This window comes from Protopterus annectens, chromosome 1.part1 (assembly GCF_019279795.1).
Source record: "Protopterus annectens isolate FY-2018-M chromosome 1.part1, PAN1.0, whole genome shotgun sequence".
Classification (NCBI taxonomy): Eukaryota; Metazoa; Chordata; order Ceratodontiformes; family Protopteridae; genus Protopterus; species Protopterus annectens.
Window position 1 is genome coordinate 321368935 of NC_056726.1, and position 18589 is coordinate 321387523.

At 41.6% G+C, this 18589-nt stretch overlaps 1 protein-coding gene across 2 annotated transcripts in view; it reads right to left on the reverse strand.

Annotated features, from left to right (window-relative positions):
• WDR7 (WD repeat domain 7) overlaps nucleotides 1-18589 on the reverse strand; it is a 3592087-nt gene that overhangs the window by 2960629 nt on the left and 612869 nt on the right. For both annotated transcript variants that reach the window (XM_044074906.1, XM_044074897.1), the window contains exon 11: nucleotides 18186-18406. In XM_044074906.1, the coding sequence (XP_043930841.1) occupies nucleotides 18186-18406 (221 nt within the window). The remainder of the gene's footprint in view (nucleotides 1-18185; nucleotides 18407-18589) is intronic.

Here is an 18589-nt window from a genome sequence, read left to right on the forward strand (position 1 = left end):
AGCAGGGAATATTACTTATAGGCGGGGAGTGGAATTTGATTTGCAGCAGTGAGGATGTATATTGGGGGCCCAGAATCAAAAATATAACAAAACAGGGTAGATTTTTGAAGAAATTTATGTAAATATATATTTGGTAAGGAAGACCTGAATTCAGTAATAGGAGTTCGGAGTACTCCCCAAGATGCAAAAATTGGGATAGGCTAGACAGAACTTATATTTCACAAGAACATATGCATTTAATTGAAAGTTTTGATATACATTCGATAACTATTTCAGATCATGCACCAATAATAGCTAAAATAAAAATGCAGAGTAATGAAACACAATGACACACTGGCACTTTCTCATCTACCCACAGAAAAGACAGGAATTTAAGGATTGGGTAGTGGAAATTATTTGGGCGTTATCAGAGAAGATAGAAATTTATTCTGAAATTATAGCTAAGGACTAGAAATAAAAGAAAGAAAGATTTGGTTAGGAAGTAACAAAAATTATTTAGAGGGACTGACAAAGGTTTAAGTATTGCATAACAGGGGGAATCTCACAGAACAAGAGGAGAAGCAACTGCAGAATGCTAAACAGAAAATAAGGGTTTACCTCGATAATATGCATGAGTTTAGAAATACTGCTGTTAAGCAACTGTTTTTGATAACTCCAGAGCACAAAAACTTTTAACACAATGACCCAGGCAACAGAAAGTAGAAGGGGCTGTCGCCAAGCTTAGGGAGCCTACAGCAAGGAAAAAAGAGATCCTGTAAAGGTACTAGAAATATTTCAGAAATTTTATGAAAATCTGTACAAAGCAGAGAAATATGGAAATCAACAACAGGTACAAATGGAAATGTTTATGGAAGAATTAAATATGCCAAGATTAGAGGTGGATGAAGCTTAATTATTAACAGGATAAGAGAAGATTCTTGTGGAAGTTTGGATGATAGAAGGGAAAACAACTGATAAAGATCTAATAGGTATTTATAAGGACATGAAAAAAATTAAGTAATTAGGATTATGGATTGAAAAGGATTCTGCTGTGGCAGCTAAGGATATGTGGGAAGAGACTAAACAAAAGATAATACAAAAACTGAGAAATTGGAAGCTCTGTTTTATGGATATAGCTAGCAAGAAATTATAAGTAATGTACTCACCATAACTAAGAATGTGTTATACATTTTCATTCTTCCTCACTAATGGGTTCAGATCCGATCCTCGGATCTGACTCGTCAGCATATACTAAACTCTGGATCCAGCTCTCGAGCTCCTCCCGCTATCCATAATGCCCTACTCCATCCCCACTGTCTCAGATCGAGTTAGCTGCCTAATCTCCCAGTTGTCCAAAAGAGAAAGATAATACATGGAAATAAAGACAGGGCTCAAACCTGAAAAGTAGGTTCCAAACACAGTCCATTAGGTTTTTCCAGAAGAAAAAAAGGATGGGGGAGGGATGAGAGGGAAGGTAAGGAAGAATGAAAATGGACAACACACATGCCTAGTTATGGTGAGTACATAACGTATACATTTGATGTTGTCCTTTTCATTCTTCCTCACTAATGTGACACAATCCTCAGCTATGTAAACCTTGGGTGACCCTCATGGAAAAAATATTTAGGAGCACTGCTGAACCAAAGGAGGTTCTATTTCTAGACATGATGTCCAATTTGTAATGTGAAATAAAGGTCTGAACCTTGGACCATGTGGCTCTTGCACAAATGTAATCAACAGAGGTCTTGGACCAAAAGGCTGATGAAGTAGCCAAGGACCGAGTTGAATGAGCTTGGGGAGGTCTTGGTAATACTAACTCTTTTTGAGAATAAATCAGTGAAATGCAGTCTGTAAATCCATTTAGCTACAGTAAATTTAGAAACTGACTGACCCAGGCAATTTGAGGAAAAGAATACAAAAAGCTGATCTGACTTTCTAAAATGCTTTGTCCTCTTACAATAAAAAATGTAGTTGTCTATGTACATAAAGGATATGTAGCATGTACTCTCCCTTATTAGAAAAATTTGGAAAAAAAGACTGGTAAATTAAAGGACTGGTTGATGATATATTCAGAAATCACGTTGGGCACAAATGAAGGGTTAGTTCGAAGAGAAACCCTATCTTTATGAAAAATAATGCAGGGGGGGTTCCTGATAGAGCGTGGAGGTCAGAAATTATTTTTGCTGAAGTTATAGCTACCAGGAAGACCGTTTTCCATGACAGAAATTTTAGATCACATTTGTCTGATGGTTCAAAAGTTTTCTGAGTTAAACCCTGAAGAACTACTATAAGCTCCCAAGGTGGTAAAGGATCCATTACCGGAGGTCTGAGGAGAAAAATGCGCTTCATCAAACTTTACACAATCAGGAAAAAGTCACGGAGAAAGATTTATTTCCCGAATGGAAATTAGCGATTGCTGCCAACTCAAGTTTAACTATACAATAACTGGCCCCTTCATTAAAAAGGGTTGTAAGAAAAACAAGAACTGCAGAAGTTGGGGCTGAAAAGGAGTTGATGTTTTGGTCAGAAGTCCAAACAGGAAACCTTTTCCATTTGCTCCTATACACTTTCTTGGTGGAAGTATTTTGTGATGCCAAAATAATGTCATGAACTGGGGAAGAGAGCCTGATTTGAGTATTACTGGAAGAGGAGAAACCATGTGGTTAATCTGAGGGCTAGAACATTTGGGTGTCGAATCCCCAATGGGTGAAATAGGAGATCCTGATGAGGCTCCAGTACCCATGGAGCATAATGAAGATGAGACAATAGGAAGGGGAAATAAACATGCTGGGGTCAAAAAGGGGCAATGAGGATTACTGAGTTCTTCAGCTTGCTTACTTTCTGTATGAATTTTTTTAAGGAGTGGAAGAAGAGGATAAGCATAAAGGAGACTCGAGGGCCAAGCATGAAGCACAGTGACTCCCCCTGAGAGAGGATCATAGCGAAGTACTTACTGCACTTGTTGCTGACAGGGGAGGCAAATAGGTCACAGCAAGGTTGTCCCCAATGCCTGAATATCATACTCGCTAATGACTGGTTGAGAGACCACTTGTGAGGCATCAGAACAGATCTGCTCAGTTTGTCTGCCAGCACGTTGGCTTTCCACGGAATGTGCATTGCAATTAGAAAGCGGTCTGAAGAAGGGATTGCCCATTCCCAAGGGGGTAAGATTGGGTTCCTCCTTGCTTGATGATGTGCCAGCCAACTGACATGTTGTCTGTCTGAACTGCAAAAGTCCCCAGATTGAGAGATTCTTGAAATGCCTGCAACGCTAAAAGGACTGCTCTCATCTCTAGAATGTTGATATGTAATTTGGTCTCTTGGGGGGGGACCACATGCCTTGGATTGCCCTTCCCAAGAAATGCCCTCCCACCCCAGCTGGGAAGCATCTGTGGTCACTGTGTCAACATGTGGATTCGTAAAAACAAAGGGGTCTGCCCAGAAAGAGTTAACTGGACTGAATCCACCAACGAATGTGACGCTTGTGAATGGGGGTGAGTTTTATTTGAAAGGACAGGGGCTGATGTAGAATGGATCACTGTACAGCTAAGGTCCACTGGAGAATTTGCATAAAGAAGCATGCTAAGTGAAGAAGTACCATGGCAGCTGCTCAAAGCACTAACCTTGGTGGAGAAGGATGAGAGATGATATCCTGTACCTGATGTCTTAAAGAAGCAATGTGGTGGGAAAGGTGAAGATGCCACCTGAGTCATAGTATTCAAAAGCATTCCGGTGAATTCCAGGCTCTGAACTAGAACAAGATGTGATTTGGCAAAAATGATTGAAATGCACAAGGTGTTGCAAATCTGGAGCAAACAGTCCCTAGCTTGTTGAAGCTGATGTCTAGAGGGAACGGTGAGGAGACAACCGTCTAGATATAGAAAGACCTGGAATCTTTTCAGCCTCAAGGGAGCTGCCACTACTGCCATGCATTTGGTAAACACCCTGGGGGCTGTGGTGAGTCCAAAGGGCAGAGGTCTAAATTGGTAATGACTGGCTCCCAGCCGAAAGTGAAGATACCTTCTGAATAATCTGTCTATTTTTATAAGATAGTATGCGTCCTGAAGGTCTATAGAGTACATCCAGTTGTCATTGTACTAAAGTGGCAGGATGGACTGAACCATGACCACATGGAACTTTTCCTTCTTCACATACTGAAACCACTTAGATACAAAATGGGTCAGAAGTCCCCTGTTTCTTTGGCACTAAAAAGAAGTGTAAGTTAGTTCTGAATCCTATCTGGTCGAGTGGGACCTTCTGGATGACTTTTTTCTAGCAGCTTCCTTCCTCTTCCTGGGTGGACCATTGGGAAGTTTCTTCCTCAGACAAGGAGGAAGAAGGGAAAAGGGTATGAAATAACCTCTGGATATTACTCTTAGCACCAATAAATCAGCTGTGATATCTGTACAGGCATCTAGTTGCAAAGAGAGTTGACTCCCAACTGTCTCCAGAGTAGGACAGCTGGGCAGCACTGATAGGGCTTGTCAGAAAAAGATTCTCTAAAACCCTGGTTCTGCAGGCCTCCTCTGCCTCTAGGGTGACATCTACCATTAAAATTTCCTCCTCTGCCTCTGAAGGAATTATCCCCACATGAACACTGGAAAGGTCCCTGAGATTTACAGAAGCACATCTTCTTACCACATCTCTGGTTGCTAGAAAAAGTCTGTTGAGAGACAAAAAACTTGATTCCCATGGCAGGCAGGGTCTTTCCTTCTTGTTCACTGTGGGAAATGGTATCCTTAACTGATGGCCCAAACAAGGATGTGCCATCAAATGGGGCATTAACAAAAGACATCTTAAAGGGCTCCACAAAGTCGCATAGCCACATCCAGGCATATCTCTTTATGACAATACCTGAACTGGCTGTTTGCGAGGTACTCTCAGCTGTGCAAAATAGTAACCTCATCGACACATTTGAAATAGACAAAAGAGTGGCCAGCTGACAGGAAGTCCTCTTGAAATCTTCAGCGAACATGGACTCAGAGAGAGAACTTGATAGTTCTTTAGTCAAATCTCTCTGCAGCCTAGTAAAAGGTGCCAAGTAATTAAGTGACCTCAGAGTGAAGGTAGCTGAGGTGAACACTCGCTTTCTAAATCTGTCCAACGTTCTGGACTCCCTGTTCAATGGATGGACAGAAGAGCTCTTCTCAGCTAGCTCTTTTTTAGTGGCTGCCACCTCCACCATAGCATCAACCAGGACTCCTTTACTCCAGTGATGATGGTCCAAAGGAGAGGTCAAATATCTGTCCAGGCACTTGGGTATGGGCTTGATAGTGTCCAGCTCCTTCCATGCCTGGCGGGAAACCAGGTCAATAAGTTCATCTGCCAGGGGGTGGTCACCCAAGACATAGATGGGCCAACACCAAAAGCCTCCAGGAACATCAATTCTTCAGGAGAAGAAGTTTGGGATGACCAGCCTCCTTTCTCCTTAAGGATTTCTAGAATATCTCCAAAGGAGTTATCATCAGGTGGTGATCTGAGGGATCCTTCTCCCTCGTCAAAATCAGTGTCTTCCATGAAAAGACTCCACGGGGGAGAGTCTATGTGTATCCTCTTACACGTCCTTTTCCGAGGGCCCTCCTCTGTCAGATGTTAAGGGGAGGTATCGGAAGCGACAAGGAGTTCCTCTAGTGTAACTGTCTGGAGACAAACTGGAGCTAGCTGCCCCTGTGGAGTAGGTGCTATAAGACTCAAAGCTCTCAGTCAAAGAGGGATAGGGGATAAGATCTGAGACATGAGACGATGGTGCTGTATGGAGACAGAAAGCCCTTTCTACCACCTTGAATACTGAGTGACAAGGGGAAATCCTTCCTTCTCCCCTTGGAGATAAAGCTTCTGAAGGGGGTAGATTGGGGTCACCCCCCCCCCAGATCCAAGTTTCAAGGGAAGAATCAAATCCAAGCAGTCCAGGGCCAAGGCACCAAGAGGAAGGAATGGATCCAACACAAATGGAACCATACCAAACTCCTCAGATCTGGCACTACTATGTCAGCGCCGAGACCTGCTGTAATCTGAGGATATCAGAGCAAAACCAGTCAAGGAAATCATTGGAGTGGAGGAAGGAACTCTCCTCAGATCCGACACTGAAACTCTCGGGGATCTCTGATCCTGGTATTCTGAAACCAAGGGTCGGATCAGAGAAGGAGAAACAATGGACTTCATATGCATACTCACAGATCCAGCGGGGGACAGAGCTGGAAAGAGCCAATCTGGATCTGACCTGTGAGGATTTTATGCATCATCCTATCCATAGCCTTCTCTGACAGACTTCTGGATGAACTAGAAGACCCCATGGAAGGGAGTCTAGAATGTTTCTTCAGAGCCTGGAATAACTGAGTGGGCAGTGAAGGAGAAATAGGTTGTACTGCATACTCTGGGGTATGGCTTCTGCAAGTTGAAATGGTTCTCAGATCCAAGGATCTGAAGAAGAAGGAAACAGCAAGGGGGAAGTAACTACAGGGGCTGAGCCTTTCGTATCTGATGCTGGCTTTGGATCCGAGGAAAGGCCATGAAGTTTAGGAGGAGGTCAGATACAAGATTTTTCTGATTTTTCCATCGGCTCCAAAGAAGCCCTTGGGGACTTCAGAGGAGACCTTTTCAGAAACTCCAAGTAAAAAATGGTAATATTAGCCAGATACAGCCTGGAAGAAGAAAGGAAATGAAGGAAGAAAAATACCAGCTAAGGTACTTAAGGAAACTACCTGACAGGCAAAGGAAAGTACCAACAATAGTACGAAATACTACATGCTAGTAATAGGAGACTCTATAGTAAAGCACACAGATGTTCCACTCACCAGGCTGAACAAGGAGAAGGTTACTGTCAGCTGCCTGTCGGGTGCTTGGATCCGCCACATAACACAAGCACTTCGGTCACTCCAGAACAAGTACAAGTATGACGCTGTCATTGTACATGTTGGTGTGAATGATCTAAGACATACCTCCCTGGACTACATGATAAGAGACACTGATCATGTAGCCCAAGCTGGTATGACCCTGTCCTTGAGTAGCATACTACCTTCACCTAGAATGATACCAAAATACAAAGACAAAATGATCAATTTCAACAACTGACTAAGCTTCTGGTGTCATTCTAAGGGGATCCAGTGTCTGTCTGCCTGGGATGACATGATAGACAAGCCTCGCTGTTTTGCCAGAGATGGGTTGCACCTGTCACACCTAGGTTTTCGAATACTGGCCAAGGCTCTTGCCGTCCCCATAGTGCCTTTTTTAGGCAAGGCTCAAAGGACAAACCAACCACTGTAACCAGCACAAATAACCAAAAACTAAGGGTAATGCTACTCAATGCTAGAAGTCTCAACCTCAAAATGCACACACTCGAGGCTCTCCTCAGCATGGAGAAAATCAATGTTTGTGCAGTAACGGAAACCTGGTTCAAGGCTCAAGAGAGCACCCCAGCACTGCCAGGTTACAATTCATATCATACCTTCCGGCCTCAGTTATCGGATTGCAGTACAAAGGGGGGAGGTGTATCCATATTCATCAAGGATACCCATATCTCCAGGTTAGTAGCGCAGCATGATGCCCCAGAGATCATCCATGCACAACTATCAGCAGGCAAAACCACATTTCAAGTCGTAGCCGGTTATAGATTGCCCACCATGTCCCAAGATGCTCACTCTGCATTCCTTGAGACATTGGAAAATATAAAGGTCCTATCCAACACCATAATCTTGGGTGATTTCAACTACCCTGGTATAGACTGGGCGAACTACCAATGTTCCAACTCCTATGCTCAGCGAATCATAGAATTAATAAATTCAAATGCCCCTGAATAACTAGTATGTTCCCCCACTAGAGGGGCCAACATATTGGATTTAATCATCACAAATATGGGCGCCCACTGTACCACACCCATTATCACTCCCTCCTTGGTCAGATCCGACCACAAACTGATAGCCCTGGACATCTTCACCCCTCCACCTCCCCCAGTCAAAAACCTTTCCAAAGCAAACTTCAAACTACTTGCATCCGAAGTGGAAAGCTTCACTATTCCCTTGCAGAAGGATAATGATATCCAGGATGCGGAATCCTACACCAAGGCACTCTATATGCATCTTCAGGATTGCATGGACCGTGCTATCCCAAATAAAACCAAGACTCCTTCCTCAAGCAAAAAGTAATCAGTCTGGTGGACCCCGACCATAAGCAAACTTTACAATAAAAGGAGGAGACTTATACAAAAAAAAGGCCAAATCTCAAGTAGAAAAATCATCCCTGATCAGCATTAGTAAGAAATTGAGGGCCCTCATCAAGTCAACTAAAGCTAATTTTGAAAAGAAAGTTGCCAAGGATAACCATAAGGCCTTCTATGGCTACGTCAAAAACCTAAATGGCAATGCTCAGGTCTGTTCTGAGCTAGTGCAAAATGGAACAAAATACACTGACCCTTCTGACATTGCCAACATCTTGGCTGACAGGTTCAGTGCAAATTCCCCCCACCACCACCTACAGGGCTTATTACCATTCCAGGGGATTGTGTAAGTCCAATTATTACTGATACGTTGGTTAACAAGGCTCTATCTAAAGCTAAAAACACTGCCTCCATGGGACCAGATGGTGTCCTAGGCTGTGTCATACACGATCTTAATACCCTGTTCAGTCTCAGCCACTCCATAGGATATGTGCCCAGAGAATGGCGCACGGCAACGGTGGTCCCGATACACAAGGGTGGGGCCACAACTGACCCTGGGAACTACCGACCAATAAGCCTGACCAGTCTGATCTGTAAGGCTATGGAGCGAATCATTATGGAACTCATAAATGGAGAGATTGGGAACCTCCAGTTGCTGGACCCCACACAGTTCGGCTTCGTCAAGGGCAGATCATGCCTCCTGAACCTGGTGGATTTCTTTGAGACAGTTACTCAGGCTATAGATAAGGGAAAGGAGGTACACATGGCTTACCTTGACCTTGCTAAAGCATTTGACACCATTCCCCTTTCAGGTATTATGGATAAGCTCACCAGCCTGGGCATAAACCCTTACATCACAAGATAGATCGCAAACTGGCTCTCAGACAGATCCCATAAAGTAAGAGTAGCGGGATCTATGTCCGAATCCAGACCAGTAATGAGTGGTGTGCCTCAGGGCTCTGTCCTGGTGCCCCTCCTGTTTGGCATATACTTCTCGAAAGTACAGGCAAGCACGGAAGGGCTGTGGCTGACTAAGTTTGCGGACGACTGCAAACTGGTTGAGAGGAACCTTGATGAGTGGATGGGTAACAGAAAGTTCACACCGGGGATCACACCAACAGCACTACTAGATAGGGGCCAAGGGTACTAGCTGCTAGTACAAGGGTCTAGGGAACTACTAAAGGGGCGGTGAATACTGCACAACGTGGCTGGGCTAATATATGCCTTTGGGCAGATAGCTCAGTACCAACCTATGAACCTATAAGTCTACTAAACACTTAGTAGAAAGTCAGAGAAAGGTGCAAGCAAATCCTAACACCAACGACCACTAAGAGGGAGGATATAGGAAAAAAAAAGTTTTAAGAACCACCATATAAAATTTAACAATTAACTATTAAAAGAAAATCTGCTTACTATGCTTGCAAGCAGAACGTACGCCTATCCACAATGGCAGCAAACAAGATCTGGGGCAATGGGGATGGAGTACAGAATTATGCATAGAGGGGGGAACCAGATCCAAACTCTAGTATATGCAGTTGGGTTGGATCAGAGGATTGGATCCAAACTCATTAGTGAGGAAGAATGAAATGGACAACATTAGATTAAGCAACTAAAATGTTTTTGGTCCCTTTAGTTTATGTGTTTACATAGGTATTTTTATATCCCAAGTAGACTCCAAAGAATTTTTCCTCAGGTAGACAGCAAATATTGGAGTTGTGATGGGGAAGAAACAGGTAATTGGGAACATATTTTTTGGGAATGTAATCAGACTTTAAAAATTCCCTGCAGACTACTCTTATCAGAAATATTGGGTGAGCACATTAGTATAACTAAGAAAATAATCTTTTTGAGCTGTGATACAGAATCAGAATTGCCTAGACATGGTAATGCCTTGCAGAGTCTAAACACAATGGCTGCCAAATAAGCAAGTTACTAGAAAATGGAAATCAAAGTCTAAACCAACTGTGCTAGAAGCAGTGAACATAGTAACAGAGCTAAAGCAACTAGAAATGGGATCTGAAAAGGAGAGGAGGAAGTTACACAGAAAAATGGGAAATGTGTGAAGAATACAAGCAAAACAACATTTTGGAGGCGGAATGAGGTTTAAAAGAAGCCAGGATTTGAATGAGCTGTGTAATGTTTGAATGACTGCAGAGATAAGTGGTGTATAATGTTTGCAACTAAAAATACATCAATATAGTTTGTTTTCATTTATATAAATGTATGATTGCCTATGTCATAAGTGATAATTTATCAAAGATGTTTCTGGATTAAAAGAAAAAAATCATTATAAGTGCGGTGGCACACTTCATCCTAGCGTGGGATGCCAGCAGCAAGGGAGACAGCCTTGGCCAAATTATTCTAGGCATCAGCCTTGTACTATGACCTGGTACAGAACCTCTTCCAGTAGTATCCTCAAACCATCTGTGTGCTCTATAAAAACACTACCCTCTCTTTCAGTCACAATTGTCTCAGCTTCAAAGATCTCAGGAAAAATGGGAGGGAAATGGCACACAAAAGAAATTCTTGTGTGTGTCAGCCTCTGTGCAAAAACAGGCATCTTATTTGTGCAATGGCTGGCAAATTAATAAAATACAGACATTCTATTATCATGCTTCCAATGGCACTTTAAGGTGTGAAACATGGCAGTCCTTCATCCCTCTTGTTTGCTGTTGAGAACATCTGTAACTACAGTGACTCCTTCTTCAAATGGCCATTTATGAGATGAGCGTTGTCTCAGTCCTAATCTCTTATGCATCTCTCAGATGCGCTGAGCTGCTTGTGCATATGCAAGGCATCATGTAGTAATCTTCAAGATGTTTATCAGGTTTGCTTGCTGCACAGATTGCGTGATCCACGAACAAAAATGAGATGAGCCCTAATTAGCTAATGATCAAGCCCAGAGGGAGTGAATCTTTATAATGAGAAGCAGAGAGCCTCATCACACTATGGCAGAAACACAGACTTCAAATCAAGAGCTATGGTTCATCTAATGCACTACCAGGTAAAGCCAGCTCCCATCATCACTTGTGCAACTGATTAATACTGTACCCTACCCTTTTAACTTTCTGAGCTGGTTTCCTTAAGGGTATGCCCAGCATGGTGTTGGTTTTCTATACACTGAAATATTTTTGTATATGTACTGTTCATAGATAGATATATATATATATATATATATATATATATATATTTGCAAACTATTTTTGCATATATATTTTTTCGTATTTTTTCCAGGGAGATGTTGAGAACCATCAGGCAAAGCAACTACAATAACAATCTCCTGCAGATACACATTTAGAATGGTTGTGGCAACCCCAAGCATATTTGCTTGATGTACTCTTTCTGAGTATGGACATACGGCAGAGTTTAAATCTAAGGTGAGCTTAGCATAGCTGCATAGCATTTAAATGTTTCTGATTCTTTCTATTTTGCCTCAATATCATATGCAGCACTTAATTATACAATGATTAGCATTTAGCATAATTATAGTTTCATAGTTTCATAGTTTGGTACTAGGCTATCTGCCCTGGGGCATTTATAAGCCTAGCCATAGTAATTTGGCTTTCCCCACCCCATGTAATGGTACAAAAGTGTACAGAATAGATTTAGAATACTGTGCCTCTGTCGAGTAGTGACACAGTGAAGACCCCCTTACATAATAGAATTAGTTTACTGTGCCTCTGTCTACTAGTGACACAGAGATGACCCCTGGGGTAAACCTACGATCTCCCATTCACTCGTCAAGATTTCTCTTGAAGAGAGTCAGTGAGGGGCTCTGCCTAACATAGACTGGGATTCTGTTCCAGAGTATGGGAAGCCTCTGAGTTATGAATCTGTCCCTCCAGCATGTCCTATTCATATTTGTGCTGAGGTTCAAATCTTTAGCTCTCGTGGTTCTGATGGATTTGGATTTTTTGAGGTGGAGCATGTCCATCAATTCCTGATTGGGCATGGCCTTGTACGTCAGGCACAGATCACCTCTGAGTAGGCGGTATGCTACTGAATAGAGTTGGAGTTTCTTTAGTCTGGCAGCATATGACATATAAAACTCAAAAATAAACACTGCAACGGCAGGGATCCACACCACGAAAATCTTTATTTAAACAAATGTACACGATTGAGCGCATTCTTCCCTGCTACCAGGGATTTCATCAGAATCTACTTCCATTCCCAGTTTTCCCCTATAAATACTTAAATTACCTCATGATGTCACAAACTACTAAATTAATTGATGAATTTTAAAGTGCTAAGTGCATTTAAAACATGTTAAAAACAATATAAATACCATATACCTATCCACATTTTAAAAGCAACAATAAAAACTTATAGAATACAATTCATACCAAATGTTCCCATAAAACATTTTTCATTTTGTGAATTCCACTTTTCTATTTAATATAGGCTTTATTGTAATGATTTCATTTAAACCAGGGGGTAGGCTTGCTTGTAATTTTATTTGCCACTTAATTTCTCTTTCTTCTATAAATGTTCTATAATCCCCACCCCTTGGATTTCTTAAAACCTTTTCTAAAATTGTGAATCTAAAATCTTTGCAGCCTTGAGAGCTACTAATATGCCTATATAGTGCGTTGTTAGAGTTGTGTGTATTTATCTGGTATGTGTGTTCATATATTCTGTCTTTCAATTTTCTTTCAGTTTTACCTATGTAAAATCTGGGACAGGTTTCACACATAGCCAGATAAATCACACCAGTCGTTTGACAATTCTCTCTTACTGGTTTCACTACATTTTGTAAATAATTGTTAATTTTTATATTTTGTTCTGTACATATGTATTTACACTGTGTGCAATTACCACATTTTGTAGTCCCTAGTTTAGAATTCAACTTAGTATGCAATTCAAAATTCTTTTTCAGGTTTACACCTACTTTGTATACAAAATTTGGTTTATTACCCCCTATGTTCCACAACTTATGGTTATTCCTCAAAATAGCCCAATTCTTTGTTATAATTTTCTCTACCTCCTTTGCGTAGCCTCCAAATGGTACTATCATAGCTCTTTCGTAGTTATTATTATTATTTTCTATGTTATTTATTCCACTGTCTTCTCTCAAACCATGGATGTTACCTAAAAGTGGCTTATATTTTTTACCCCATTCTCCTTGAATGTATTCCACATATTCATTTACTATTTTTACCGGATAGCCCCTCACTAAGAACATGTGGGCTACTTTTCCTAATTCCTCATGCAAATCTTCCTTTTTTGAGGTCATCCGTGCCACCCTGATAAGTTGTCCCTTAACTATGCTATGTTTTTGTTTAATCGGGTGGTCACTGGAGTATTGCAGGTATGAGTTGCTGAAAGATGGTTTTCTATATGTCTTAGATTTAAAAGTACTTATGTCCTTGTTTATATATGTGTCCAAGTAGTTTATACCGTGTGTATTGTAAACATATGTGAATTTCAAAAATCCTGTACTGTTATTGAGGTACTCCACCAGATCCTTAATGATACTTACAGGGCCCTTCCATAAAATAAAAATATCATCCAAAAATCTGACGTAAAGTCTCATATGTTGAAAAAAAGTACTATTAAACACATAGTTTTGCTCCCAGTTTAACATCACCAAGTTTGCAAATACTGGGGCACAAGAAGTACCCATTGCTACACCTCTATGTTGCTTATAGTATTCTCCATCAAAGAAAATGTAGTTGAAATCTAGAACAATTTCCATAAATTCCACTATTAAGTTTTGTTTATCTGAATCCAATGTTGTGTTCTTATGTAAACAGTCCCTAAACATGTCTAATCCCTCCTGTTTGGGAATGCATGTGTATAATTCAACTACATCTATCGTAACGAATGTTATATCTTTATCCCACAATTCTTCCTTAATTCTTCCCGGGAAATCCCATGAATCTTTGATTATGTGATCACTGTTATGAACCTGGTGTTTCAGCCATTTATCTACAGTTGCTCCAAAAGGGTATGTTTTTGATCCTCGTCCATCCACAATTGATCTAAAACATAAATTTTCCAAATTTTTGTGGGTCTTTGGTATTCCAAATATAGTGGCTACTTTTGGGTTTATAACTTTTAAGTATTTGTAAAAATCTCCTGTTATTCTTTCTTCTAGGAGGTAATCTTCCAAGTAATAATCTATTCTTTTGTTACTAATATTAATCTCATTAAGGGATGCTGGTTGATATGTATTTGAGTCATTCAACATTTCAAATATTTTTTGTGAATATTCCAGTGTATCAAAGAACACCATCCCTCCTCCTTTGTCTGGACGCATAACTCTTATAGTGTTATCTTTCTTCAGACTTTCCAGGACTTCATTTTGTTTATAAGTCAAATTTCTATTAACTAAAGTAGGCTTCTCCTTACTTTTTAATTTATAAATTTCCTCCATAATTGCTTTTTCTAAGACATTTAGAGTTGGATCTAAAGGTGGAGACCCTTGATCCTTTTGGTGAGGTACTTCTGGGGTCTCTCTAGCTGTTGCAAGTGCCGGGTGAGGTACATACCAAATGGGGCATTGTACTCAATCATGGGCTTGATAAGGGAGTGCCGGGTGAGGTACATACCAAATGGGGCATTGTACTCAATCATGGGCTTGATAAGGGAGGAGTACAGGGGCACAATGACCTCCTTTGATCTGGATGTGAATCCCTTCATGATAAGGTGGGCAAGGTAGAAAGTCTTTCTAACCATTTTGGCAACGTGGGTGTCAAATGAGAGGTCACTATCGACTTGGGTCCCCAGGTCTCTGATTACTTTTTCTGTACTCAGTGGGTTACCGCCTATGTGATAATTTGTGGGCACTTTGTTTTTCCCAAAGGGGATAACTATACATTTTTTGGCATTTAGTTTAAGGCCATGACTCCATCACCAGTTGTCCGTTTCAGTAAGGCCTTTCTGTAGGATGTATGTGTCAGCTGGTGTATCGACTATGGCGCCTAGTTTGCAGTCATCTGCGAACTTTGTCAGCCACAACCCACCCATGTTTGCTTTCACATCTGAGAAATAAATGCCGAACAAGAGGGATCCCAGGACAGAGCCCTGTGGGACACCACTTGTCACTGGCTTTGAATCTGACATGGCTCCAGCGATTTTGACTTTATGAGTTCTATCCTTTAGCCAGTTTGCCACCCATCTTGTGACATATGGATTTACATTTAAGCTGTTGAGCTTGTCTATGATGCCAGAGTGGGGTATTGTGTCGAAAGCTTTAGCCAAGTCCAGGTAGGCTGTATGGACTGCTTTGCCCTCGTCAATGGCTCTAGTGACTGTTTCGAAAAAGTCAACCAGGTTTAAAAGGCAGGATCTGCCTTTTACAAAGCCGAACTGGGTGGGATCAAGTGTTTGTAAGTCCCCAATGTCTCTGTTTATTAGTTCCATAATGATTCTTTCCATAGCTTTGCAGACCAGGCTGGTTAAGCTTATGGGGCGGTAGTTACCAGGGTCAGCAGAGGTGCCTCCTTTGTGGAGTGGGACTACTACTGCTGTACGCCAGTTTTCAGGTACATATCCTGTAGTAAGGCTAAGGTTAAATAGCATTTTTATGTGCGGGTTTAGCTCCTCTTGGAGTTCTCGTAGCACGCAACCCGGGATACCGTTGGGTCCCATTGATGCTGAGTTTTTAGCTTTGCTGAGGGCGGTTCTCACCTGGACATCTGAGATGACAGGGCGGTTACAGTCAGCTGGGATGAGTATTTCTTCTTTTGGGGGTGAGGGAGGGGAGAAATTTGCACTGAACCTGTCTGCCAGAATGTTGGCAATATCTGTGGGTTCTGTTTATTTTTTGTCATTGTGAACTAACTCTGAACATATCTGAGGGTTTCCGCCCAGGTTTCTAACATAGCTGAAGAAGGCCTTGTGGTTATCTTTAGTGTCCATAGCGATTTTTCTCTCAAAGTTGGCCTTGGATGTTTTTATGAGAGAACGTAGCTTTCTACTAGTGCTGATCAGGGATGCTTCTCTTTTTGGGATTTTGCTCTGACGTGCAGTAGCTTCCTTCTTTTGTTATACAATTTGTTTATGGCTGGGGTCCACCAGACAGGACGCCTGCCCTTGGTGGAGAGGGTCTTGGTTTTATTTGGGATTGCATGATCCATGCATTCTTGGAGATGTCCGTAGAAAGCATTTGTGAAGGATTCTGCATTGTGGGGTGTGGTTTCCACTGTCCCAGTGGGCTTACAGGATACCATCTCAGATTTAAGAAGTGTAAAGTCGGCTTTTGAGAAGTTTTTCACTGTAGTCTTTTGTGTTGGGGGTGGAGGTGGGATATGTGTATCCAGGGTGATTAGTTTGTGGTCAGACCTCACTAGTGAAGGGTATACTTCTGGTGTGGAGCACTTTGTCCCCATGTTTGTGATGATCAGGTCTAGTATATTATCTCCCCTTGTGGGAGAGGTGACTAGCTGTTCCATTGCGTTTGAATTTATGAATTCCAGGAACCTTTGGGCTAGGGTGTTTGGGCTAGAATAATGCACCCAGTCTATGTTAGGGTAGTTGAAGTCTCCCAATATGATGGTGTTTAGTGAGACATTCATATCCTCCAATGTCTTCAGGAAGGCTGAGTGGGGTTCCTGAGATTGGGAGGGTGGTCTGTAACATGCTACCAGTTGTATAGCGGTTTGCCTATGGTTAGTTGCACCTGGATGGTCTCTGATGCTTCATGTGTTGCCACTAACCTGGAGGTGTGGGTGTCCTTGATGAATATGGACACTCCCCCTCCCTTTTTGGTTTGGCTCGAGTTTTGGGGCCGAAACGCATGATACAAGGTTTAGCCTGGTAGTGCTGGGGTGCTCTCAGGAGCCTTGAACCAGGCTTCAGTTACTGCACAGACATCGATGTCCTCCATACTGAAGAGTGCTTCGAGAGCCTGCATCTTGAGATTTAGACTTCTGGCGTTGAGTAGCATTACCCTTAATTTTTTTCCATTTTTGTTTTTTAAGGAGGTGGGTTTGTCTTTTGAGCCTTGCCTAAAAAAGGCACTATGGGGGGGGGGGGGGCAAGAGCCTTAGCCAATATCCGGAAGCCCAGTGGTGACAGATGCAAGCCGTCCCTTGCGAAGCAGCGTGGCTTCTCCAGCATGTCATCCCAAGCAGACAGACATTGGATCCCCCTAGAATGACACCAGTATTTGAGCCAATTATTAAAGCTGGTCATTTTGTCTTTGTATTGTGGCATCATTCTTGGTGAGGGCAAGATGCTGCTCAGGGTCAGGGTCATACCAGCCTGAGCTACATAATCAGAGAGCTCCTCTATGTCTCTTTTCATGTAGTCCAGGGAGGTACGTCTCAGGTCATTCATGCCGGCATGGACAATGACGGAGTCTTATTTGTACTTGCTTTGGAGTGACCTGAGTGCGTGTGTTATGTGGCGGATCCTAGCTCACCATTACCCTCTCCTTGTTCAGCCTGGTAAGCGGAACGTCAGTGTGTCTGACTATAGAGTCACCTATTACTAGACCACATAATTTGGTCTAACTATGTCATGTAACTAGGTTTTCTAATTTAAACCCGCCCTGCGTGTGGTCACTAGTCTCACAAATTCACTTAGCATAATACAGCAAAATTTTCTGAATCTGGCCCTTTGCCTCTGCAGCAGTAAAAATGATCTCTGTGTGCAATATATATATATATATATATATATATATATATATATATATATATATATATATATATATATATAGTGCCCTCCTTGGTCTAAGCCAGGAAAATGTTACTTACTCTTGGTATCAAATACAATTAGTGAAACAAGCAGTCACACAAAAATAAGAAAAATATTTGGGGCAGGATAAAATGGCTCCTCCCAATGGCAGCCATTTGCAATTATAAGAAATCTCAGATCTTTCCCAGCATTGCTTCTGAAGGGAAAGACATGCTTAAGTCTGAGGAAAGCCACTGGTAGCAACCACTGTGCATTTTGTTAAGCTGTTTGTTCTGAATTTAAGAAATTCTAGCAAAGCAACTCATTAATTCCTTAATTTCAGTATTATCTATCAGCAGGTATTTTATAAACTAAAAATTAGAAACACAAAAACAGTTCAACAAAATAAATTGAAATTATAAGACAAACTCACACTGCAGTTTTCAGGTGGAACCAATAACTGGGTAATCTCACCACCATGGACGCAAAATATGTGCTTCATCTCTCCTGAGAAAATATCCCAAACAATAACAGAGAAATCTACTCCTCCTGAAATCAAGTAACGCTGATCATATCGAGTAGAAACCTGGTGAGGGTACAGCAAGCAAGTAACTTTATTCCGATGACCACGCAAAGTTCTGTGAGGAGGCCAGCCTGAAGGAGAGCAGAGAAGAGGAAGAAGAAGAAAAAAAAAACAAAATAAACATTTTACAAACTACTGTTCACTATCTTTGAAAACAGCATAGCACCATCAACAACACAAGATAATCTTGTATGCTAATGATATTTTAATGAGAAATACATCTTGTTCCACTTGTAATGTTTCACAAATCTAGC